The sequence below is a fragment of the Cyanistes caeruleus genome, chromosome 1 (assembly GCF_971803275.1).
Source record: "Cyanistes caeruleus chromosome 1, bCyaCae1.hap1.1, whole genome shotgun sequence".
In the NCBI taxonomy this organism is placed as follows: domain Eukaryota; kingdom Metazoa; phylum Chordata; class Aves; order Passeriformes; family Paridae; genus Cyanistes; species Cyanistes caeruleus.
Genome location: NC_141701.1, coordinates 102,529,198 through 102,555,384, shown reverse-complemented (window position 1 = coordinate 102,555,384; position 26,187 = coordinate 102,529,198). Strand labels below are relative to the sequence as shown.

At 36.3% G+C, this 26,187-nt stretch overlaps 1 protein-coding gene across 4 annotated transcripts in view; it reads right to left on the bottom strand.

Moving 5' to 3' along the window:
- CNTNAP2 (contactin associated protein 2) overlaps positions 1-26,187 on the bottom strand; it is a 1,014,544-nt gene that overhangs the window by 672,781 nt on the left and 315,576 nt on the right. Inside the window, exon 2 of one of the 4 annotated variants that reach the window (XM_086845653.1) lies at positions 21,337-21,447. In XM_086845653.1, the coding sequence (XP_086701779.1) occupies positions 21,337-21,447 (111 nt within the window). Of the gene's footprint in view, positions 1-20,293; positions 20,509-21,336; positions 21,448-26,187 lie in introns of those variants that run through there. The other 3 variants (XM_086845662.1, XM_086845669.1, XM_086845675.1) reach the window with 3 other exon arrangements.

Sequence of the window (26,187 nt, the reverse complement as noted above, 5' to 3'; positions counted from 1 at the left end):
TATTGGTATTGCTCAATCTGTCCTGGTAAACCTTCTTAATTCTTCTGGCTTTCCTTCAACAAGCAGGAGCACAGTACTGTGAAATATTGAGAAATCGAATATGCAGTTGATACAAGGCGTTTGTGGCATTTTCTGTTTTAGCAAAGTTAGAAGATAATTTTTTTTTTTTTTTTCATTAATGCATGTATTGCAAGCAGGACCGAGATCCTTATCCTTTCTTTCCATTAAGAAAATATATTCCATTTTTAAAAATTACTCTGTACTTCATCCATTTTGGTGATGAAAGCTCATATTATGCCTTTTATTTTGCTAATAGCAAAACATTCATTGATATCATATGCAGAGTCACAGCAGTATCAGAGGAACAATTTTCTTCTTTTTTTAATTTGCAAAATAATGTGTTCATTTCAAGATGGAACTATACCACAGTAGAATTCAACTTTTTAGGGCTGCAATTTGCCTGAAGTCTACGGTAAACTACTAATAAACAATGAGGATTCCCTAATGAGTTTACACTCCTTGGAGCCAAAACATAGCACTGTATACAAAAATCATTATAATCATGTGAGCCTATATTAGGGAAAAAAACCCAGCAGAAAAAGTTATAACACTAATAAAAGTATCAGTGCTCTTAGCAGTGGTATCAAATGCTAATTTATCCTCATGGGATTAACTAATCCAATACATTTTAGACACTAATCAGGGTAAGAAATTCTGCTAGGATTTTTATTCAATATAAATTAATGAGAACTCAAAGTTCATTCAGCAGAGCATTTCAAAAATTACACTATAATAAATTAAAAGCCCCAAATGCATACTCCAACCCTTCTTTTTAAAATTTTAACCCACAGATGGGACGAGAATATGGAAATGTTAGCTTTAGAGTAGGAAGGTTCAACATGCATAGTCTGGGGGAGGATTCCAAGTAGGATTTAACTTCAGGTGTCCTGAATCATCCTCACTTCTCACTGTGCCTCTATTAGCCCTTTTACACTCTTAGGATGGCATGGCTCCCTAGGCAGAAATTAATCTCTCTGCAGCTTCCACGCTCTTCATTTAAGCTCTTCAGGCTACAGATGTTCTGAATGCATTTTTTTAAACTATGTCAGTCAAGACTCAACATTGCTGAGAAATGGAACTTTTTCATGTCTGGACTAACTGAATATACCCACATCTTCCAACAAAGGGAAAAGAAAATATCCCACCACCTCAAACAGTTAGACTGCAGGTTGGATCTAAGTAATTTCTGTTGGTACAGAGCAGCAGTTGACAGATGAAGAAACAGCCACAGCAACAAAAGGAGTATTCAAGACAGAAATCACCTAGCTTGGCAGAAGCAATGCCCAGGCAAAAAAAAAAAAAAAAAAAATAAAAGACCTAAGTGAGGATAAAAATAGCTTTAGTTTGTGTGTGTAAGCTCCTGAAATGCATCATTCACCTGACACAGAAAACTGAGAAAATAAACATGAGGAATGAGAAATGCTGTATTGCTAAAAATGGCAACATGAATGCACAAGTCAGGGTTCCAACCCCATAGAGCTTGCTGCTCTGACCTTACATAAGTTACATCATTCTCTTCTTGAATAAATCTCATGGTTTTTTCCTGAATGGTGAAACAAGCAAGTCTTACTAACAGTCTTCAACAAAATTTCCATCTGCTGAGCCTGGACGAGGAAACAGCACTGCAGCTAGAGATAAATTGTCCAGGAACATCCATGCAACTGTATGACAGCTTCTCCATGCTCTCGTGATTCACTTTTATATTGCAGAAAGCCACTTATCACAGACAGGGTTTCTCTGCTTTCAGTTACCTGGATATGATTCCTACTGAAGACAGAGGGATTTTCCTTATGGCAGAAGTCCAGGAAATAAGTATACAGCAAGAGTTTCTAAGGCAATAAAGTAGCTAAATCACTACTTCTGTGAAAATTGAATCCTATGATTATTGTGTTGAAAAATGTTTTAAACAGGCAAAACCACATGGCATAAAAAGAGAAAGTGAGATATGATAATTGTATCTATTATGGTTAGAATATAGATTTAAATACAGGTTTTTGAAAAGAATGAATGAGAAGAAAACATGTGCTATTAATTGTGGGTTTAAAGGCATCTTATTCTATAATTCAGCTTCAGATTTGGCAATGCTAATTAAGCATCAAAAATCAGAGTCACTTACAAGGTCTAGCCAATGCTTATGAAGCCACTGCAATTATTTTTCTCTTTTATTTTTTATTACTACAGTGAATTCCTTTTTTCTTATTAGTAGAAGCAAAGTATTATTTGGAGAAAAAAAAAGTTTTATTTGCCATAGATTTTATACAGCAGATTTATCACAAATATTATTCCAGTGAAAACATTTATGTCTGTAACATAATTTGATCTATCAAAATATATATCATATATATCAATATAGCATGAAGTTATTCCTGACACACTCCAGATAACTGGGTTGACTGCATCCCACTGTGCTGCCCTTCCAGCAGGTGTCAGAGACTACAGCTTTGCATGAGAATGAAGGTATCCAATCTGGAGATGTTCTTAATTTGTTCAAAGAATATGGCACCCACTTTCTCATCTGAAGTTGTGGGTTGCAATATGTTCCTGCCAAAATTTCACCCTTCCCCAGCTTTTCCTCATACCCTGATGCACAATGTCTCAGTGACAGGTCCAGCTCTATTTTCCCAGTCTGTGTGTAATTGTGTGCATCGCTTGAGAGGTATCTCTTTTCTCTGTTTTTCTCCTCCTGATGTCTCTTGTCTTTGCAGCTTTTCCTTTCCAACCCCAGACACCACTTTCCCATTCAACTGGGGGTTGTAATTTTCGTGTGCTATCCTAAATTCAGTGGAAGACCAAAAGGATAGGGACCTGGATGATTCATCCTGTGACGCAGAAGCTGAATGACCAGGCCTTGCTCAGTCTTGAAAAGAGATGAGATGAGGAAATATTATATGATCTGACTGTCTTATACAGTCTAAGGTATTTCATATTATTAAGTTCATAAAAGAAGGGCTCTACTCCCTAAACACTTTCCTATTCTCCTTAAACAAGAACCTATTATCTACAAGGGATCAAATCTTTCCTGAAATTCTGTTGCCAAATTTTCCAAGCTAGGTAATATTTCTGCTCTAGAAAACAACTGAGTAATAAATTCTCATGATTTTGCACACTTGCTTTTTTCATTTTACTTTTTAAAAAAATTGCTCTGTATTGCATAATCAGCACTAGCAACTATTATCTACATCAGGATAATACATTAATTTTCCATATGACATTGACGTCTACTTATTCATTATATAACTTTATATTTATTTAAAATGCTTGATATTGTGAAATCCTATGGCCATGGAAGTGGACTTTTTCAATTTTCATATTTTCTTTCCTGATATCTCATGGTCAAAAAATTCCACTTTTTTTCTGAATAGATATTTTTGAGAAGTATTAGGGTTGCCACACAAAACCCTCAAAACACACAAAACCCCCCCCATGAAATCCCAGAGACTGACAAAGGTAGAGTGAATTTCTTGAATTCATTCTGGAAGAAGTAGAAGTTGGTACAGAAAGAACAGAAAATTTGAAAATTAGCTTTTAAACTCTTGTCTTGTAAAGGAAGTTATGTATTAACACCATGGATTTGAAGAAGAAAAATTCTAATATATTAAAAACAAAGTTTATCACAAAATATTTACCGATAGTTTCACTCTATTGGTAAATAGTGAAGTTAGTGAAATAGGACTAGAAAATGTCATCTTCCTTTGGCTGTCATTTGCTTGCATCAGTGCAAAAATACTAGAGTCACAAAAATAAGACATGGTTCAACTTGTCTTATAACAGATGCAACACCATTTTGCTATCTTTATAAATATTCTTCTACAAGGTCTAAAATTCTGCTAACAGCTCATTATATTGAGTAGTGTCAGTATCTGCACAATGACCTTAGAGAAGATAGAAGTGCATCTTGTGGAACCGGACAATGAGATCAGCAACATGCAAGATTAAGTGCTGGGTTTACAAACTCTCTTAAAAATCTGAGAGCCAAGATAACTGTGATTTAATAGTCTTCATCAAGATCCGGAAGAAAAAAATAATCATAATTGATTCTTAATCAGCAAAACAACGTGAAGTATTCTGGACACAACATTCCTCAGGGGCTAAGGTTTCTACCCATCTTTATTTGCAGACTTGAAGCTCTCAGTTACATCTATCCTGGCACACTAAATGTTTGGATCACAACAAACATTTTAACATTCCTAGCTTTTATCATAAAAGTCCTTAAATTCACAGTAGCTGAAATAGGTGCCACTGATTTTCTCCTGCTTTGTACAACTTTGCCTGACAAATTCGTATTTAAGGCTAGCATTGCCAAGCACCATGGAAAATGATCTAAAACAGTAGCTTGTGTCATGTCAAAATCCCTGGAGCTACACTCATCTGCTGAAGGATTACATGCAACTCAGAACATATTGTGTTACACTCTATCATGCCAGATCTGTAGTGACAAGTTTCTTCAACACTAAAGCTGAGTTTCTGAAGTGACAAGCCTCAGGAATCAAGCATCTGCAAGATCTCCATGTCCATTCCAGAATTCCAAAAACACAACAATTTTTATTGCACATTTTTTAATCAGGCTGATTATCACTGCACACTGTCACAAACTTAACAATTCCTCTGCAACAGTCATCAGCTTTTTAATTTGTTATAACCTTTTCAAACTTTTCATGGTGATCTCTCTCTTTACTATGTGATGTCACTTTCCATTAGCTGTGAATAACTGTTGGAATTTGAGGTCATTGAAATGGCTGTGACACAGAAGGTACCACTATTGCAATAGATTAAACATGTCCTTTTTGGTGGAGCTAAATCACTACACAGCATCAAATTCAAACAAGCAGCTAAAATCTTCTCTCCTGTGAAAGAATCTTTTCCATGGGAACAAGTTTTGTGAGAAAGCTGAAGTCCTTGATCTCCTCATCCAGAGAAGGGAATTTGTTTTTTCCATCTACAAAGTGCGAGTATCTTTATACACCCTTCTTATCCCGACCCATATCCAAACTTTATTTTGCTATTAAACTGAATTTCTGGGCACTTCCAGGGGTTTTAACTGACTGTGCCAACCAACACAGATTAAAAAATTTCATGGAAAAAAAGTCTTCTTTCTGTAGGGGGATAAATGTTATAAAAGGTTAGCTTTAACATTTGGATTTACCTCTTTTATTTGGCATGAGCTCTTCTTTCAAAGAAATTCTTGGATAAATTGGTGAATTTCATTTTATAGCTTTATCTGGCAAAGGAAATTTGATGCTCAGATGCTCAACTCTATATTGTAGAAGCACATTATATACTTTCAAGCAAACATAGTTAAAAAGAACAATATAATCCCTCTGGGAATAAAAAGAAATCAAATGCAGACATGGTACATTAGCTTAATAAAATCCGGGAAAGACATTTACGAACTCTCTGGCCTGAGGGTCCCTTTAGGAACAAACACAAATGATCCTGTTTTTTACATAATCTTCCTTCACTAGCACTACCCACAGTGCAACATATCCTTTAAATTTGAACCAGAGAGTGCTTTGACAGCTACATTTTAAAGTGTGTCCTAATTTGTTGAGAGCAGTTTTCTGAATTAGCTCTGTAGCCACTGCATATCAATGTTGCTTTGTTTGAACAGATTTGAATTCATGTTACTCCTAACTTATGTTTTCCATGTAAATTATAAAGAAAAAATACTGACTCTCTCTCCATTAATATTAAGAACACAAAGGGATTTCTATTCTAGTCTTGCCTGAAAAATTAACAAAATTTAGGGGCTCAGTTTTCTAATATACATTTACAAATATATTTTTCCAATTTCATATAATCATCTAGAGTTTAGATCATTCCCATTCAATTTGCCAAAACACTTAGAATTTTTTTCATCTTTAAAATCTTTAGTTTTCCTCTGTGTGGAGTAGGGAGTAGGAGCATATTTTAAATATAATTTTGTCAGAAAGTTGCATATACTCATGATTTAAAACTCTGTCCACAGTTACTATTACTACTACTATTGATCAATATCAAAACTAAACCTAGACATAATTTTTTGAATTAAGTCTTTTACAGACTCCGCATTCAATGCATTCAAAAATATTTTCCTTGGCTGGTACTGTTCATAGTTTTAAAATCATCCATAAAAGTAGCCTATATTATATTTCCAGTATTAACATTATATTTTAATTTATGCTGTCAGCATTTGGGACACTATTATGGGCTTTGCAGATTTTTGTATCATAAAATGGAATTAACAGCCTTTGCCTGATGCACAAGGTGAAAGCAGAATACTTAACAATACTACCTATGCTGGGAAAAGGTTTTCTGCAAAATACTAACAGTGAGCTTCCAGTGTTATGAAAAAAATAATGTCTATATATAATTGAAAGTTTTGGAAATAAACCAGCCAATTTTTAATTGTTATAGATAATAAAGTGCATAATTAGATTACTTTCTGTAATACATTTTAGCACCTTGACAGAAAGCTGAAATCTCACAATGCTTTTTATTACTCTTATCAGCAGCATCTGGTTCCTTAGCTGCAATATTTAGACCTCTTTAAAGTTCTTAGGGCAAATTTGCAAGATAAAAGCCATGATTACTTCAATTTACTTGCTTGTAATGTGGTATATGGTAAGTCTCTGAAATAATTGTAAGCACTTTTATAGCTAAGGTTTCAGCTGTGTTTCATGAGGCATGTTAGACTATGGAGACAATCTATTTTTGCTGTTATACGCCAGCTAAAAAATGTAGCTACCTTCTAAACAAGAAAAAGAAGAGCTTGCCATTGACAAAGGCCTTAAAATGAGAAAACTTCTCTTTTCAGGGAATAGAAGATGGAGAGAAAAGGGAACAGCTCCTTTCAGGTGACTAGAAATGATATGGCTTAATGATTCAGATAACACCCAATGCTCTTGTCAAACCAAAGAATTATTTTATGTCGTTTTCTTATCTCTTCTAACTTAGGAATTTGTTTGTACTTTTTACTTCATGATACAAATTCTTATTTTTCAATAAACTCTGGACCTATGCCAGTAGGTTAAATCAATTTATTTTGAGGTCTCTCCTGTCTTTTTTCTTATTTGCCATCAACTTCCCCTGCTCTTTTAAACTTCCTTGCCTTTGTAGATGAGTCTGAGAAGGCTGAAAGTGTTGCAATCATCCATAAAATTGGATAAGCCTGTAGATCTCCCCAGCAAACCCTGTCATTGTGCCTCCAGCCTCATGGAGGGACTAGCTGTAAGGAAACAAGATAAGAGCACAGGAATTGCCATATCACACCTAGTGAGCTGGTAAACTAGCAGCTTTTTCTCAAAGGGTGCCCATTACCAACTATTTATAAGCAAGGTGCTCCAGCCCCTGCTCCAACTGCAGAAAAAAACATTCCAGGTGAAGGTCTCAATATAATTCTTTAATTAAAGTCTAATGGAAAGCTGAGAACTGAAACGTTTTGAAATACTTTTTGCCAGTTGCTACCCAGTTTCTGGTGTCTCTTCTTTGATCCCCAGATATGGGACTCCTTTCCAGATGATTTTGGACATGGCTCACTGAACAACCATTGCTGGGCAACATGGTTGCTGCCTTGGCTGAATGACATTATTTGCTGTTTCAAGATAAGGAAAAAGCTAAAGCATCATCACAACTGTGTTTAACATCATAAATTCCATGCATAATATGCAGAATTTGGTTTTGCTGAGAAACTAGAAGTTTATTAAAGCAACTTTTAGAGATTGCTCATAATAGTTAGACTCATCATTAAGTTTCTCTGGTCTCTCAAAACCTGATATTTTTTAAACTTAGCATTCAACTTTTTCTTTTTGATAGCTGAGCACCATTTTAGCCTAATTAAGAATCTAGTTAAAAAAAAAAAAAAAAAAAAATCCCACCTGGAAACTAATATATATATAAGAAACAATCACCTCAATGTGTTCAAAATGTATTATGGGGATGTTGCTGACCAGCTTCTCAAGTCAGCAAATCAAATATTCCAGCACTGGCTTTTGTTGGGGATTTTGTTCTCTACCATAGAAAACAGACAACTTCTTGATACTGAAGAAAATAAAGCAATTCAAGTACTATCTCCCATTGTATGTATTAAATATTTTGGCTTGTTTATTAAAAGAAACATGCAATTTCTAATATATTCTGCATTTGGCAGATTGTCAGCTAAAGTCATCTCAGTACAGCCTATGCAGTACCCCAAGCTTTGCATCTCAGTAAACCACACTGCCTTGTTTCACTAAGCAATAATCTTGTTTACTTATCTTTTTACATTACTCAAAGTCACCTGATTGCTCCTTCAAAACTGAGTCATCTTCATATCATCCAGTACACACTAGCAAAACAAGGAAGACAGGGATACCTATAAGATAACTTATTCTTGATCTATAAATATTATGTAATTATAGACATGATCAAGTGCCTATTTTTAAATACCAGAGGACCCTTTGATCCTTACAAAAATCAAATAATTTCTGACAACTTTCTTAACTAAAGCAAAATTAGCTCACTGGGAGCTGAGTTTCTAAAAGCCCAGCAGGAATGCTAAATTTGATGGTAGTCAATAGTGAAAAGCAAAGACCTCTAAAAGACAGTTTTTCAAAAAGCAGATTTCAAGCAAGCTGGCTTTTAATTCTTTTTTCCCATTGCTTATCACATTATACAGCTCCATGATTCACAGCAGAGACAATTTATCTAACATTGAGTGACTTGGAAAATTGACCATTCAAACAAATTTTGTCATAAAGAATACAAGTTTGTCCTAAAAGAAATAAAAAAAATCTGTCCTAGAAGCAGTCAGAAAAGTTTAGGGCTGTTAAAAAATTGTTGATATTCATTTGTTGATATTCATTTGTTTCTTAGCTGGCTGACAAACTCTCAAAGATGTTCAATATAGAACAGTACATTCCGACATGAACTATACATCACAGCCAAAAAAAATGGATCATTCCAGAAGACAAAAAACAGTGCAGATAGCAGGAGGAAAGGGATAAACCTCTATCAGTACTTTTTTTTCTGAGCCTTGCTTGGTCCTAAACTGAACTCCAGCACAACAAATTTTCATGCAGAGAACACATAAAGTATAACTTCATTTTGTCTATTGCTATATCAATATCATCTATTGATATATCATATATTATTTCATATATCAATATTGATATTGATATATCTATTATGTATCAGCATAACTGAACTGTTGCTTCTTAATTACATCAACAGTTTATCACCTTGCAGTTATAGTCACCTGATGCTCACAAAATCAGTTAGGTTGGAAAACACCTCTGAGGTCATCAAGTCCAGCCCATGACCTAACACAACTTTGTCAACTGGACCATGGCACTGTCACATCCAGTCTTTTCTTAAACATCTCCAGTGGTGGTGACTCTACCACCTCTTTGGGAAGCCCATACCAATGCTCAATTATCCCCTTTTGTGAACAATGACTTCCTAATGTCCAGCCTAAAAGTGTGTCCTCTTATCCTCTCACTGGTCCTGGGAGAAGAGACCAATCTCCCCCTGGCTGTAACCTCCTTGTAGAGACCAATAAAGCCTCCCCTGAGCCTCCTCTTCTCCAGGCTAACAACCCCAGCTCCTCCAGCTGCTCCTCACAGCACTTTTGTTCCAGATTCATTGCCTTTGTAGCTTTGTAGTCCTACTCTGGACATGCTCCAGCAGCTCAACATCCTTCCTAAACTGGAGGGCCCAGATCTGGACACAGAACTCAAGGTGAGGCCTCTCTAGTGCCAAGTACAGGGGGAACCGTGACTTACCTGCTCCTGCTGGCCACACTATTCCTGGCACAGGCCAGGATGCCATTGGACTTCTTGGCTACCAGGGCACACTGCTGGCTCATGGTCACCTGGCTGTCACCAGCACTCCCAGGTCCCCTTCTGCCTGGGCACTGTCCAGCCACACCATCCCCAGCCTGCAGTGCTGCAGGGGGTTAAATGGCCAAAATGCAGGACCCAGCACTTGGACTTATTAAACTTCATGTTATTGAACAGAACCCCTTCATCCAAATAATAAATAAAGCCATTAAACAGGACTGGCCCAACACAGATAGATCTCTGGGGGACGCCACTGGTGACAGGCCCCCAGCTGGATGCAGCACCGTTCACCACCACTCTCTGGGCCCAACCACCCAACCAGTTCCTAACCCAGCACAGAGTGCTCCTGTCCAAGCCATGGGCTGCCAGCTTTTCCAGGAGTGTGCTGTGGGAGACAGTGTCAAAGGCCTTGCTGAAGTCCAAAGAGACAACACCCACAGTCTTCCCCACATCCACCAGGCAGGTCACTTGGTCATAAAAGGAGACCAGATTGGTTAGGCAGGACCTGCCCATCCTAAATCCATGCTGTCTGGATCAGGTTATCCTATATGTCCTGTGTGATTGCACTCAAGATAAACTGTTCTATAACTTTGCCAGGCACCAAGACCAGGCTGACAGGCCTGTGGTTTCCCAGATCCTCCTTTCATCCCTTCTTATGGATGGGTGTCACCCTGACCAACTTCCAGTCATCTGGGACCTCCCAGTGAGCCAGGACTGATGATAAATTATGGCCAGTGTCTTAGTGAGCTCTTCTGACAGCTCCTTCATGAGCCTAGGATGGATCCCATCTGGTCCCATTGACTCGCAAGCATGTAAGTGTCTCAGCAGGTCACTAACTGCTTCCTCCTGTATTACAGGAGAGGCTATTCTGTTCCCTGTCTCCATCTACATCCTCAGAACCCCTATTGTCCTGAGGATGATGCCTATATTGTTGTAAATTGAGGCAAAGAAGGTGTTATATACGTCAGCCTTTTTTTCATAAATATATTCCCCCTATGTCCAATAAAGAATGAAGGTTTCCTTGCCCCTCCTTTTGCTATCAGAATATTTATAAAAACATGTTTTATTATCCTTCATGGAAGTGTCCAGGTTAAGTTCTAATTGAGCTTTTGTGTCTCTAATTTTCTTTTAACATGACTTAACATCCTAAGCACTTCTTGAGTTGCCTGCCCCTTTTTCCAAAGGTGATACACCCTGTTTGTTTCCCTAAGTTTTTGCAAAAGCTCCCTGTGCATCCAGGCCAGTCATCTTCCCCACTGACTTGTCTTTCAGCCCATAGGGACAGCCTTAAAACTTGCACTTTCAAGGACTTGCAGTTTCAAGATTTCTTTCTTGAATTATATCCATCCTTCCTGTACCCATTTGTTTTTAAGAGCTGTTTCCCAAGGTACTCTCCAAATCAGTCTCTTGAATAAGCCAAAGTCTGCCCTTTGGAATTCCAGTGTAAAAGTTTTGTTGATGCCCCTTCTTGTTTCACCAAATATTGAGAACTTTACTACTTCATGGTCACTGTATCCCAGGTGGACTCTGACCACCACATCTCCCACCAGCCCTTCTCTATTTGCAAACAGCAGGTCTAATGGATTCTCAAATCTCAGCTACAGTGATAGCCTAATAAAGAAAAATTATTCTCTCTCACTCAAAGCAAATATTTTCTCTTGCTCAGGAAACTTCTGAGGCAGATCTATACAACACTCCTGAGCTATCATTCATCCCTTCCCTTTCCACCTTTACTTCACTATAGAAGGCCTGTGTAAAGCTGAAGCTCTCTAAAGAAAATGATTTTGCTCAGTAAAAGTTGATACACTTCAAATGAGGCCCATTTTTATCAACATCAAAGTTTGCACACAAAAAGACTTAAAAATTAGTTTCACCTAAGTGAGAGAAAACAAAGAGAAACCACCAGCACATCTATCCAGCATGAGACTGGATGCTAAGTCAGACTCTTACAGATCCAGAGATATTTTTTGTGACTTATACAGCAACTTACATACAGAAAAACAAGTATTAATGTTCTGTCTCTAACTGTGTAGCTCAGATTTTCTTGTGAATAATCTCATTGTGAAAGCTGAAACATGAATAATAGCTGCACTCTCCCATCCTGCAACAAATAGCCTCATTTTATCACATTATTTCTTTTCTCTCTTTCAGCATATAACTGTAGTGGGAGGTTATAATGGTAGCCAAATAGCTCCCATTTCTACCAGCATTTATGCTTGTTTATGACTTATTTGGGAAAGGCAATGCTCTGGCTCAAATGCTCAAAGCAGCAATTTATCAGTTGCACTACACCCATCTGTGTAAGGAAAACCTGAGCTTTGTGTGCAGGAGAGGGTGAAACACTCATAGCATCTGGCAGGAGGCACTGACCTTGGGAAGAGCTGACAGTACATCTTCTGTACACCCACTACACATCTTCACCTTAATTCCAGAGCTCTGTACTTACACAGCTCTGTATATAAGTCTGAAGTATCTGTAGATAAAACCAAGTCCAGGATATCTAAATTCTCAGTATCTGCTGCTTTTAAATATATCAGATCTGTCCAAAGAGGCTGGCCAGGTTTTGCTGTACTGAGTTTTTGGGGTGTTTTTTAATCCTGCATGTTCCAATTATTCTGTGCAAGCAAAGTAGCCCCAGTGTCTGAGGAACATGAAGTTTTTCAGCTTGCTTTTTCAGTGTGCCAGCTCTGGTGTAGACAAGTTCCTTGTGACACATTGGTTTCAAGGTGCATCTAGCTGAACTCTAATATGTCATTACTATGCATTTTTCAGACAACTTTCCATTTATAGTAAGTCAACAATTTAACTGTGGTGTGCCAGTTTTTTAAATAGAATCATAAAATAGTTTGGGTTGGAAGGGACCTTAAAGATTATAGAGTTCTCAAGCTTCCTGTCATGTGCAGGGAAACCTTTCACTCTCAGTGTTCCATCCAACCTGGCCTTACACACTTCCAGGGATGGGGCATTTGCAACTTCCCTGAGCAACCTGTTCCTGTCCCTCACCACCCTCACAGTAGAGAATTTTTACTTAATATGCAATAGAAACATACTTTCTTTCAGTTTAGAGTTATTTCCCTTTTGTTCTGTCATTATGTGCTCCTGTAAAAAGTCTCCCTCTCCCTTTCTTGTGGGCATCATTCAGGTACTCGAAGGTTGCCATGAGATCTCCCCAAAACCTCTTTCCCAGGTTTAATTTCCAGCTTGACTTAAACCATGGCAGTATTCTGAGCAGAGCATGAGAGCTAATCAGGTCTGCATTTTCAAGATGAAGCCAGTAAGAAGAGAGATTTCTTAACTATTTACTTAATGTCCCTGTGCTGTTTGAGAAATAGTCAAATTAAACTCTCAAAGTAGTTGAAAGCTGAGAATTTGGCTGCTTTGGGGATAAACAGCCAGAGCTGCACTGGAACCCTAAGGACATGGGGAAAGTGTGTCAGTGATATATAGATCCAGTCTGGCTCTCTGTGAGGCTGCCTCCTCTCTGCCACCAGCACAGCCACCTTCCTGCCAAACCCAGCTGCCCATTAGAATCAGAAAAAAATAATGAACTAAGATGAATTTTGTCTGAAAAAAAGCTAGCTGTTCAGTAAAGCTAGGGTGATATGCTGTCTCCATCCCTGATGCCCAAGAAAGCTTCCCATTTGCCTTAAGTCTCTAGCTGGGCTTGGAATTGCTGCCTCTGCAAATGATTGCTGTAAGAAAAAAATTATAAAATTGGAGTGCACAGTGTTATCCTTTTTCCTCCTCTCCATCTATACATGTATGAAATAAGCCAATTAGGTATTCTGAACACTTTAATTAACAAATTAGTTATGAACTGGAAAAAACGGTCATGCTTTCTGTATTCATCAGGCTATGGTAAATTAACATAAGCTAATGATGCTTTTTTTAATGCAATTACTTGAGCTTCACTCTCTACAGACTTTGTTTCTTGGATTGTGTTTTGAATGAAAAGGGTGATGTCTTTCCTTTTTTAAACTTATTTTCTCAATGCATGAGTCTGTCCTGGATATACACTGGCACTTTCCTCTTCATGGTGCTTCTTTTTCCTGCACTTTCACAAAATTCACTTTCCTCTTGCAATGAATGAATGTTTTTTTCAGAGGAATGAGCTAGTGCAAATATTTTCATTTGTCTTTTTAAGAACTCTTTCCACAACTAATAGGTATTTATGAAAAATATTTGATTAGGCCAGGTCTTTAAAGCACAGAATACAACTTCTGAGGTCAACCAAGTGGCAATTCTTAAGTGGGATATAAGTTTTTATGGAGCTGAGGTGCATTGTGGGTTACATTACAAATCAAAGTGGGGTGAATATTTATTTTGAAGGTGAACAATAAAGAAAACTGATTATAGAATGTAAGGCAGAAAAAGACAGAGAAAATTTTACACATTTTTTTGATGCAAGCTATGAACTGAACCCAAATTCTTTATGGATTTTAAAAGAAAAACAAAAATAAAAACAAACCCAGAGACTGAAGGTAGCACTACACAAAAAAATTATTATGAGTAATACCATAAGGACATGTTACTAATAAAATGAGAAGGTTTTCAATTACTCTCACAGGTAGTGGAGCTCCTAAAGGAGCCATGCCTTGAAATGAATATAAAAACCCTAAGAAACACAAAACCAAGAAATCCTCAAACAACAGAGGACTTCCCACATACAAAACATCAGTTGCTTGTATTTTCTCTAAAGCATTCCAGAAATACTGTCTATACTGTGTACAACAGAAATCATGCTATATCACACACAAACATTTTTTGGGGGGGTCTATTAGTAAGTGAACAAATAGAGGCTTATCTTTTTCAACCATAAGTAACTTTCCATATTTTTAAATGGATAAGTAATAATTTAATAAATAAGGGTTATCAATTTGCCCTGACTTCTGAAAACCTAGTTTGATCTATGGTGTTCATGAGATGGTTTTAGCAAACATACTGAAGTAGACTGTAAAACTTTTCTAAAAACAAAAGTTAAACACAAAACTTGTGTTTATCTAAAGTACATATTTACAGAAAGAGAATTGCAGTTTATTTACTTTTTAAAAGGCAACTATATTTTAGTAATTTAGTGCAGCAAGAACTTTCCTGTAGACATACAAAAGCTAAGTGGATGATACTTCCCTTTCGTGATTTTAACAATTCTCTTAAGCTACTCTGTTAATTACTTTCAGGATCTTGTCTGCTTTCAAAAGTCAATATATACTGTAACTTGGATAGTGAACTTCCAAAACACTGGCAACTCCATAAGATTTTTTCCTAAAAGGGTTTTAATCAAAATACAATGAGTTGTGTTGTATACAGGTATTCTTAGTCAGCTCAAAGGCATCCTTGTCAACACAAGGAGATTGCAGTATTTAAGGTGATGATCTACAGTGTGCAGGCTAACTCCATATGGTTCATTTGGAAAAAATGTTAGTTCAGAGGAGCACCACCTTACTTTAAGATTTGTACCCAAACTAAATTCCTGGCAAGTTCTGTGGAGGTACAAGACTGGACTACACATACATTCCAGGCTGTCCTTTCCACATTCACTTTGCTGAAAGGAAAACTACATAAAACTCTTCTCCTATTCCATTATACAATAGTAATAAACAATTACAGAAGTAGTGATATTCATTACAGTTTTGGAGATTTTAAAATGAAGATAAAAAGAGGCTAGGGTAGGTTTCCCTAGAATACTTCAAAAGCAAGCATCTAACAAGCATTTTTACTTAGAAAGATTTCTACTTAGTAGAACCATTGCCATAGATCTGATTGATTTACTGGAAACAATCTGGGGAATAAAAGAATCATATCCCATTATAGACAAATTCTTGCACCTTCCACACAGAAAGCAGAATTTAAAACTCCACTGAGAAAAAAAACAACCCGTCACAATTACACCTGTGCCAACACTTAAAATTTCTGGCGCTTGTTTTATAGTCCCATTAATATCGCTGCTAACAGGGCAAGGTCAACACACTGATTAAAAGGTAATCTGAAAGCCTGGATGTGAGTTACACAGTGGTGATAGAAGGACTGTTTTTTGAACATCAACTGCTCCACAGAAACTTCCTTTCATATTATGCTATCAATTTCATCGGTAGCATCAGATTCCCTGCTAATACTGGACTTAAAACAGAACCCCTGGGTGCCAAATTTCCTCTTTTTTATTCCATTGTGCAAAAGATAATTTCCACATATCCAAAAATTCATTATGACCTTCATACTCTCACTGTCTGCTGGGATTACTTCTGAAGTTCTGAGACTTTACTCAGTTTCAAGCAGCTTCCAATTATATTATATAACATTACATTATACTGAAATAATGTAGAATTCCTTCCCTAAATTAAAATGGTATGAGCATTAATTCTCATACTAGTGAGAAGTATAGGGTCCAATAGCTTGGGAACCATTAAAAGGAAGATTGATAATGCATTATATCAAACATGTGCTAGGAATCCTTCTCATTATGTGATGCAGTCCATTGATCCTACTGATGGCAGGTCATAAGATGTTAGACCTTATCACCTTGACATCACATATGAAAAAGTTACTGAGGATAGATTTTACAAAGCTGTATAATTAACTCATTGAAAAGTCTCCTTTTCTTTGATGCCACTTTAGCTACTAAGGTGGCAGAAATACAGACTTTTGTGGGAGAAGAGGTATGACAAAAATGAGAGGAACTGGAATCTTTTTAGATAGTCAGCTAACTAGATTCCAATTTAAATTTTTCTATCAATGACTTAACAGCATATATTTATGTGCCAATTGGGTTGACTCCAGTATCAGTCATTTTATAAATGAAAATTACTTTTTTTCAAAGATAATACATCCCCATATTCTCCAAATAGTACATTGAATCCTTTAATATATTTGGAATTGCTCAGTTTACACAGGAGGAGGATCTGAGCTAATAATTGACAGAAAACACAAAATTATTTTTCTGAAGTCCATCCAAAGCAAGAAGATTTAGAATTTCAAAGCATTGAAAGATTTCTCAATATTTGCATATATATAGATAAAAGTGATAGTGACAGACACAAAAAAAGAAAAGCCATGAACATGTCTCCTCTTCTGTGGTGCTTTTTTCCCTCACATAAGTTACAGACATTTCAAAAAAAAATCTGTACCTTTGTTATACTAGCTCTAAACAGCACACAAATAACTAAAATTAAAATGAAAAATATGCTAAATACTACAATACAGTAGAGCACTAAGACTTAGTTGTTTAAAATGAAATATGACCTTACTACCAAAAGGGTAATTTGATAGAAGGTGACTACATCCAGTTTTGTCTGAACAGTAGCTTGTTCAGACTGTTTAAATTTTTAAGTACAAGTCTTAGTTTATAAGCCTTTAACATAATTCAGGAGCCAACACGCTACCTTTGCCAAACCTAAATTCACTGCAAAATTCATTGCACCCTTCTCTCTCTACAGAGGTTTTATCACAGCTGAATTTCAAGGGATCTTCACCCCTTTTTCTTTGCAGGCCAGATGGGGATATCAGCATGGGCTTTGTCCAGCATTAACTCTAGTTAAATCTGTTGATAAGTACATCTAAAAGTAGTATAGCTGCTCACAAAGGAAAGCAACAAATTTATCGACATTTTCTGGGGCCTTCTTGCTCCCTGCTTCTTCCCATGATAATAAAATGAAAGTGTTTTGGTTGCTTTTATTAGCTGCTATGATTAGAAGTACCCAAGAAGGCAGAAGAAGGAGGGGACCCCATGAGACAGGTTTTGGGGGTCCATGGAAGAGAGCTGGCATAAAATGCAGGCTTTCATTGCTCCCCCAGGTTTTTGGCTCTTTGTGATAAAGGAAATACAGATTGGAATGATCACATAAATCAAAGATTCTTACTCAGTGACATGGAAATTGTGGAAACATGGAAATTTTAATATTAATATTAATATTATTACTCGGTACGAGTTTGCAAGACACTGACAGATCTGTAGGTAACCAATAAATATTTGTTTCTACAATCAGCAATTTTTTCCTATAATGAAAAATATCCTTTTCCACCCCTGTACACCCCACCCTGCCCCCTGAGAAAAACCCCAGGATACTTCTCCTTGTTTAACACAAAATAAGGTTCAGAAAAGGAAAAAGGGGCAATGCAGAAGAACCACCAAGTAAATTGATTTGAAGAGGTTACCACTTCTAATCAAATTTTTATCTATCAAATCTTCATTTCCTTTGAAATAAGTGTACATGCTAACCCATAACATGCTAACTCTATTACATGAGTTTAAGTAGACAGATGTGGAAAATGCAAAATATTTTCGCAAACTGACACAGAAACCCACCCTACATATATAACCTGGCAGTTGCCAGATCAATGCCATTCCACAGAGATTTAATTCTATTTGCCTAAATGAGTAGTTATAGAATTTGTACATGAAACGTTATCAAACTTTAGAGTAAATTCATGGATGTTTCTGCTTTTGAAACCTCCTAAAAACTGCTGAAAATATTAATTTATTTTAAGGTGTGCATCCTTCCAGTTGCAACATTTATAGCAGGAAACTGAACAACAACTATAGCGACAACTCCAACCTTCTTAATAATATAACATGATATGGCTCTTCAGTGAATCAGTGTCTTAATCAATGTGATAAAATATACTATCTATTCAAATAAAGTGTTCTGCCAGTCTAGAGTGAAGTGCTATGGAAACAGGAAAGAAAAATAATTGGGTTGGAGAGTAGAATTTTCAAATGTGCATTTCTTTAATTTAAAGGGTCTGGGGCTAGAGGAGGGGGAGTTCTTTTCATTTAATGGATTGAGCACAGTGTGGTTTAAATAGCACATTTGATTTGGGAATCTATTAGCTGATAATGATTCCTTGGAGAGAAAAAATTGGATTCACTTATTACTGGTTTGATTAGCAATATCTGTAATTCCATGAAGCTGTAAAATAGCTCAGTATTAAAACAGAGCTATTTTCCATCACTTGCAGAAGCAGAAGCATAAACACAGACAGACAAGTTTTTGTGTTAAACACATTCCTGAATTCTGCAATACATTTACTGCCACTAGGATTAGGAAAATGGTATTTGTTCATGTACATAGACCCTTGGTTTTGAAAAGTATTTGTGCTATGCTTCATAGGTACTAAGAGATGAATAAAAACAATCTAGCAAAATTGCTATTTAAACAAAGAGATGAAACTGCTATTTAACAAAGAGGTGCAACTAAATTTCCAGTGAGGAAATAAAACCAGTGTTTGATTAATGACACCACTGATCCATACAGGTTAAAAAAAAAAAAAAAAAATCAGTAAAAGAAACTGCACTGTAGTGATTATAAGTGTAAGAAAGGAAAGGGTAAATATAATTAGAAGAAAAAATTTAAAAAATTTAATTCCAAATATCAATCTTTCAGTTAGAACAGAATAAGTAGTCTTGTAAACTAAAAGGAGAAATAATAATCTAAAAACTAAGGAAGATCCTCCCAGACAAGTTGATGCTAAGTTGTATTTTATTAAAGTGTTTCTAGTGACCTTTTATTAAACTTAGAACAGGGAATAGAATGGAAAAGGACATAAATGTAGTCATACAACGGAATTCAACCAAAACGATAAGCAGTGTTTTAGAATTCATTCCTTTCATCTAATAAACCTTTAAAGACACAGCTGAAGGCACCTGACAGCCTACCAAAACACACACATGAACACACTGCCACAGAAAGTGTGAGAACTGCAAAAGGCATGTAACAAAATACATGGAGCACTGCAATAAAAGCCTGAAACCAGCATAAAACAACATTTATTCTCATTCAGAAGCAACAAACCATGTTATCTACTAGCTGCAGGCCTAAAACCAAGGAAATTGCCAATGCTCCTGGCCTGGCCAGGCTTTGTATCAGATCTGCAGGCCTGTAGCGCTAGAGCTCATCAGTCATATTTTCTCTAAGCTTGTATTTGTCTTCTGTTTAGACTGCTTAGTTGCAATATCAATTCTTTAACAATCTAATCAACTTTAATAGCCTAATATGTTATACATTTAACTTAGCTGCGTGATTGCATGGGCTAGGGTCTAATGGTGTAACAATTTTGATATATTTCTGTACCTATCACACCTATTCTGCAGAGAATAAACTGTTATTGTATAAAAATGCAGGGTAGAGGACTAGAATCATGGGATGATAGCAGAGCTATTAAATGTACAGGCACAGGCTGACATCAGAGGAAGCAGGACTATAAGTCCTGGGGCCTGGCTAAAGCTGGTCTTAGAGAACATAGAAACAAAACCAAAAACAAACAAAAAATCAACAACAACAAAAGAAGAACAAAAGCAAAGATAGAAAAAAAGAGATCAAACAACAAGAATCACACTCCTGTAAAATACAAATATACAGAGAAGTTGCAGACCAGCAAACCAAGATCAGTGTCAGGACTCTGAGAGTACCAGAGGCCATAATTACATTATTCAGTGGAGAACCCACTCATCCTGCCAGTGAGCCTGGGGGTCCCATTTCAGCTTCCAGGTACTGCCTGAACCACATGATAGGAATATCCATGCCTGGACCCACCTCATATTGTTCCCCACTCACAGATTATGCTTCCTGGCTTGCATTAGACCTAGCTCATCCCTTCCTACACGATGACCTCCAGACAACTGGAAGAGCTGGCAGTGCTACCAGCACTACTCACAGTGTTTGTGTCTAAAGGGGGGAAATGAAGCCTTAAGTTTTAGCTTCCATATTTTCCAGATTCTGTAGTGCATTTGTATGTAACTCTTGGCTTCATACAAGGTGTTAACAAGTTCTCTTCACGGTGTAGTTAAACAAAATAATCCTTTTCCAGCCCGAGAACCAAGGACATCTTTGCAGCTTCAGGCCCAAAATGTATAAACAGCAGCAAATTGAGGAGAGCAATCTGGGAGGATGGGACTTCATAACCTGAAGCTGTAATTGGACAATTAACCCTAATATGTAAATGGACCAAAACTTATAAAAGCGTGAAAACTCATAACTTGGAGTCCATCTTGGGTGGAGCCATGGCCTGGTTCTTGTACTGCCCAAGGTGTAGCCTTTGAAGGACTTTTTAATAAATACATACTTTATTCCTTTAACACCATCTAGCTTCTGTTCCAGGTGGCCTTACAAGGCACAGGATGGTGCCTAAGTATCATTAAACCAGGTAGGCCATCAAATTTATGTACCTGTTCTTCCAACCACCTAAATCTGAGGCAGCTTTGTTAGGTCTGAACAAAGTTCAGATAGATACTTGCTGCATTACAGATATATTCACTGCATTACAGATATATATGCAAAAGTCCCTGCTGCTACATATTACTGGTAGTGCCCTTCTCCCTGCAGTGAAATTACTGTCCCGTACAATGAAAAAGGAATTAATTCAGTTCATAAAAAGTCTGTTCAAACAAGCGTAAGCAATAGTATTCCACAAAAAAACACATTTTCACATTAAAAATATCATTCATCACTTCTTGTAATATCCAAACATTAAGGCTGAGAATGTCCCTTACCTCCTCGCTTGTTTAACTTGGCATACCCTGGCACATAGCTGCTTGTCATGGATGATGAACTGCTGAAGGAGGAATGGGGTAGTGCTGAGATCAGAGGTTCATCACACTTTTCTGAAACACAAGAAAACAGATTCATTTTATGCTCTTAGTCATATGCATTAGGTGACAATGTGCCCTTTATTTTCCCTCTGGGTGATAACACATCCTTGTTACTTTTGTATGTGTGGAATGCATGTAGCTACATCACAGCTTTTCAACAAAAAACCCCTACAAACACAAACCAACAAAATAAACAAAAACTCACCTCAAAAACCACAAGAAAACCCACAAAAATCACAGACACACACACTAACATGAGAAAATAAAGACTTCAAGCACTGACAAAATAAGGTAATAGTAATATCTAACCATTATCCATCACTATCCTTAGGGATACAGCAGTTGAACAAAAAACCTACCCTGATGTATCTGGGATGTTTTTAGTGACACAAAAAACTAGTGCTAAAGTATTATCATGACAGCTTTCTAAGAAGTTGATAAGATACACATTTTCATTTCTGTAATAGAAGTGCTGATAAATCTGACATTAAAAAAAAGAAAATAAATTAGGGAACATTAATGAATGCCTATGAATTATCAGATACAACAGATTCACCGAAAAACATTATACTAACTAATCTCTATAATTCATTTGGGTACTTCACTTCCATTTTACCCCTTTATAAAGAAGATTAACTTGGTATTAGCATCTAAAATGGAAAAAACCTCTAAAATCAGTATTGTAGCCTTCCTAATGAAGAAAAAAACTGTAAAGAATATCTCCTTTTATATGATATAAATTAGAGTGAAGAGAACTGGTTTAGGATTTTTTCAAATACTCAATTTATGTACTGCCTTTTGTTGAATTTTTGTAGGTAATTCAACAGATGAGAGAAATATGTAGCTTAAATTACTCATTTAGATCACAGGTAAAAGTTAAAAAAAGCTTTAGCCTACACCAGTAAGCTCACCAATCTTTTTAAACACATGCGCTGCAGCCCAGTCTCTGCTGCAAGTGGAAATACACTCGATTTATGAATCTAGAAAGTATTAGGTCACAATAGGTGATACACAATAGGTCTGAATATGCATAAGCAGCATATTTTAATGCTCAGCCACAGCACCTAGTTTTGGTACAATTAAAAGCCAGTAGTTTGGTCAGACTGGATCACACATGGAGACCAAATTATTCCTACCTTCTAAAGAATTTTAAGAGGGGGAAAAAAAAAAAAAGTTAATCAAGTAATATATAATGCAATTCCCCTAAAATGTGCAGTCTCATGCATTAAAAAAATGAATCTTCTTTCAGAGAAATATAAAGTGAAATACAGAAATACAAAACAACATTCATTCCACAATCAGTGTTTTGACATTTAACAAAGAAAATAAGTGTCCTTTACAAATCTCTGAGTTAACAAACATTAAAGGAAAAAAAAATCCACACAAGCACAAGCAAGAGTAAAGGGCAGCTGCTTTGGACTGAATTAAAGGATAATTCCAATGACTTTTAAGTTCACTAGCGCAGTATTTAATGATGGAATTTTGACAAGGGAAGATAAATGGTTTGAAACATTATTGCTTATACCACAAACCAGAAAGATCGATTTCCTCCTCCCTCTGCTTTGGCTGCAGCAGAGCAGCACATTTGGTCAGAAGCCTGCAGCTGGGTGTTCCTCTCACCACAGCTGGCAGCACACACCTCAGCCTGGGAGCAGGGGCTGGCACAGAGGACAGACCTGTGCTTTCAGATCCTGCATGCCAGGCTGCTTGTATTTCAGCCAAAGTGTTGGAAGGTTAAAGCTAAGAATAGAAGGGAGCAGCAGACTGCCATAATTGCCAAATTTTGTCCCAAGTGCCATAATCACATAAACACAGAACTACTTGACAAAGTTTTCGTGAAGCATTTCTTTATTTAATGGTTTATTTTCTGTAGATCATATTTACTTTTCAACTTGCAAACTGCTTGTGCTACCACTTATTTTTTAGTGTTATCTAGCTGGAGACTTGAAGGCATTTGCCATTAATCCTTCTGTCTAGGTAAAAATTTAAAAGCAGAGCAACACACAATCAGAAGTTTTTAAAAATACATAACATAATATTTTTATATCATTTTTGCATCCTTATATTACATTATATTTTCCCTTAAGGAAAAAAGCATGTTCTCATCAGTAATGAAAGCTAAGATTGAACATGTACTTTTGTTCTATTTCCTGAGGGTTTTTAAATATATCTTGTAAAGTAAATTGTTAGGTTTATGCAATTTTTCTGCCACCCATAGCTTCAAACTGGGGTGGGAGGAAAAACCTTCATCTTCCTGGAAAAATATTAGAATTATAAAAACTTATTTATAAAAAATGTGTTCAGTTTATGCAATTTGATTTATTACTAATATAATGGGAGGCTACTGCTTACTAAAGTCTGAAAAAAAATGTGAAATAGAAGATCTATCCTAAAACATAAATAAACTATAAAAAAGTTATCTCAAAAAATATGAGCAAACTCTTCATTTCTGCAACAGAAATAAACAGGTTTTTGACAATGAGCTCAGAAAAAACATGACAGATGAAAAAAACCTCTTCCAAAAATAGAAGCTCATACGGACTTCAGATCTTTTACTGGTTCAAGTAGCTATTGAGAATATCCCCTCCTTTCTATTTGACAGCTGTTATATTGGTGCTAATGCTGAAGATGAACAAAATATGGAAATATGGAAAATTTATTTGGAATGAATACTAATTTCTAAATCATTAATGGTCTGGCTTATCTCTGTTTCATTAACCCGTACACTTGGATTCAAATAAAAAAGACAGAGAAGCTTGACTTGGGATAAAAATAAAAAAATACAACCTCATAGGGAACATCTATTTGCCACTGAGGTCACAATTTTTACAGACAGTCACAGAAATGCTTCATGCTATGTATGTGTGCTTCTGAAGTATTTAACCTGAGCCCTCTGATTTCTTAACTTTCTTGTAATCATCAATACTGTGGTGGGGGTTAGAAAAAAAATCTGAGTTGATACCATTTGCCTTCATTATTGTTTAGAACTGTAATCCTGTCCTATATCTATTTTGACATACCAGCTTATAAGAAAAAAAAATAAATCCCACTTTCTCATTGCTTTAAAAAAACCAAACCTTCCAATCTGCCTGCTCATTTAGGATTTAAAATATGGGAAATTCACCATAAACATGTATGAGTTATAGGGAAGGACTATATTTCAGAGTAATAGACTTTAAAACGTTATTGCATCTCATCATTAACTCATGACTTTAGGTCCAACAGAACAAAAGTTAAAGGACTGCTTACATAAGCTAGTATTGGTAGCCTTGTATGAAAATTTCAATTCCATACTAAATATATTTCACTAAATATATTGCACTATTTAAACCTCGGTTAGAATATGAAATACTGTTATACCACAGATATAAGAAGAAAAAAAATAAATCTTTGGGAACCTTTTGTTCTTCCAGCACTTTTAGTTACTTCCTGCAGAATCCAATTTTTTACTTACTGTAACCAGAATCACATATACCTTCCTGTTACTGAGATATAATAGCCTTCCCCATATAAGTCAATGCACTGTGCCCTGTTAATCAATTACAGAGCACAGTCTCCTGCCAGCATCACAGCAGCAAAGGAATAAACTCTCCTCCATACCATTTATCTCAGTGATATATTAAAGGCCAAGGCAGCTTAGGTCTATTTGAATGGTGCCTTTTTGAAGCAAGAAGACACTTCCACTCCACTCTATTTTGTTTACATCAAGAGAACTGATAATTTTGTCACAGGTATGATGACATTTGCTACTCTGACTTCCCTATTCAGAGGGAAATAACAAGTATATTCCCATCAAAAACAAGTTTTCTTAAGATTCTATTAATTAGATCAATGGAATGAAGGCCACCTAATTAAACACAAATGCAAAACATCTACAATCCCCAATCTTCAAATTCCTCAAGATCTAAAAATCATTGAAATTAAAGGGTGCTGTGCACTTGCTCTGTTCTTACTGTTTCTCAGGCACCTGGATATTGGAAGCCAAATAGATGAGATGGGTCTCTTGTCCTATCAGCTGCAGCCTCTCATATTTCTGGTATTCACACTCAACAAAACAAAGAAAATACATCTGCCTGTTCTTTCCTATTTTACAGTCTATTTATAGTTTATTATTTTTATATCCTATCCATCATGCTGGATAAACTAAAAAAGGCCTGTCTCTCATTTTGGCTGCAATTGCTTTAATTCCCACTGACTAGTCTGTGAACTCTCAGGGGAATAGGGACCACATTATTTGAAGGGACAGATGTTGACTGCAGCACAAAGCAGACCATATACGCACAAACTCTCTTATCAACCCCATAGGTTATTAAATTTTATCCTCACTGTAACAGTCACTTCAATGATTTTTGATGGGCAAAGCAGAGTAAAATACCTTGATGCTTCACTTCACAGAATTCTCTTCAAATGCTTCCTGATCAATAAACAGGTCACCTGTAAAGTTGCTGACATATCTTATCAAAGTAGCCTGAGTAGATGAAAAAAAACAATCTGCAGCGCATCTGTGTCTTCTTGACATTGTATCTAGTAGTAGATTAGAATGCATACAAACTATCTAAAAATATTAAGAAATGGGAAAAATATACATTTATAGTCACAGGTAGTTTTTATGAATAATTTGGAACTGCATCAGAGGGTCTCCCAGAAGCTCTTGCAAAGAATCTGTCATCAAAGTAAAAAGAGAGTTATGAAGTGTACAGTGGTTTTAAAAATGAAAAAATATTTGGATACTGATAACCGTAACTCATTAGA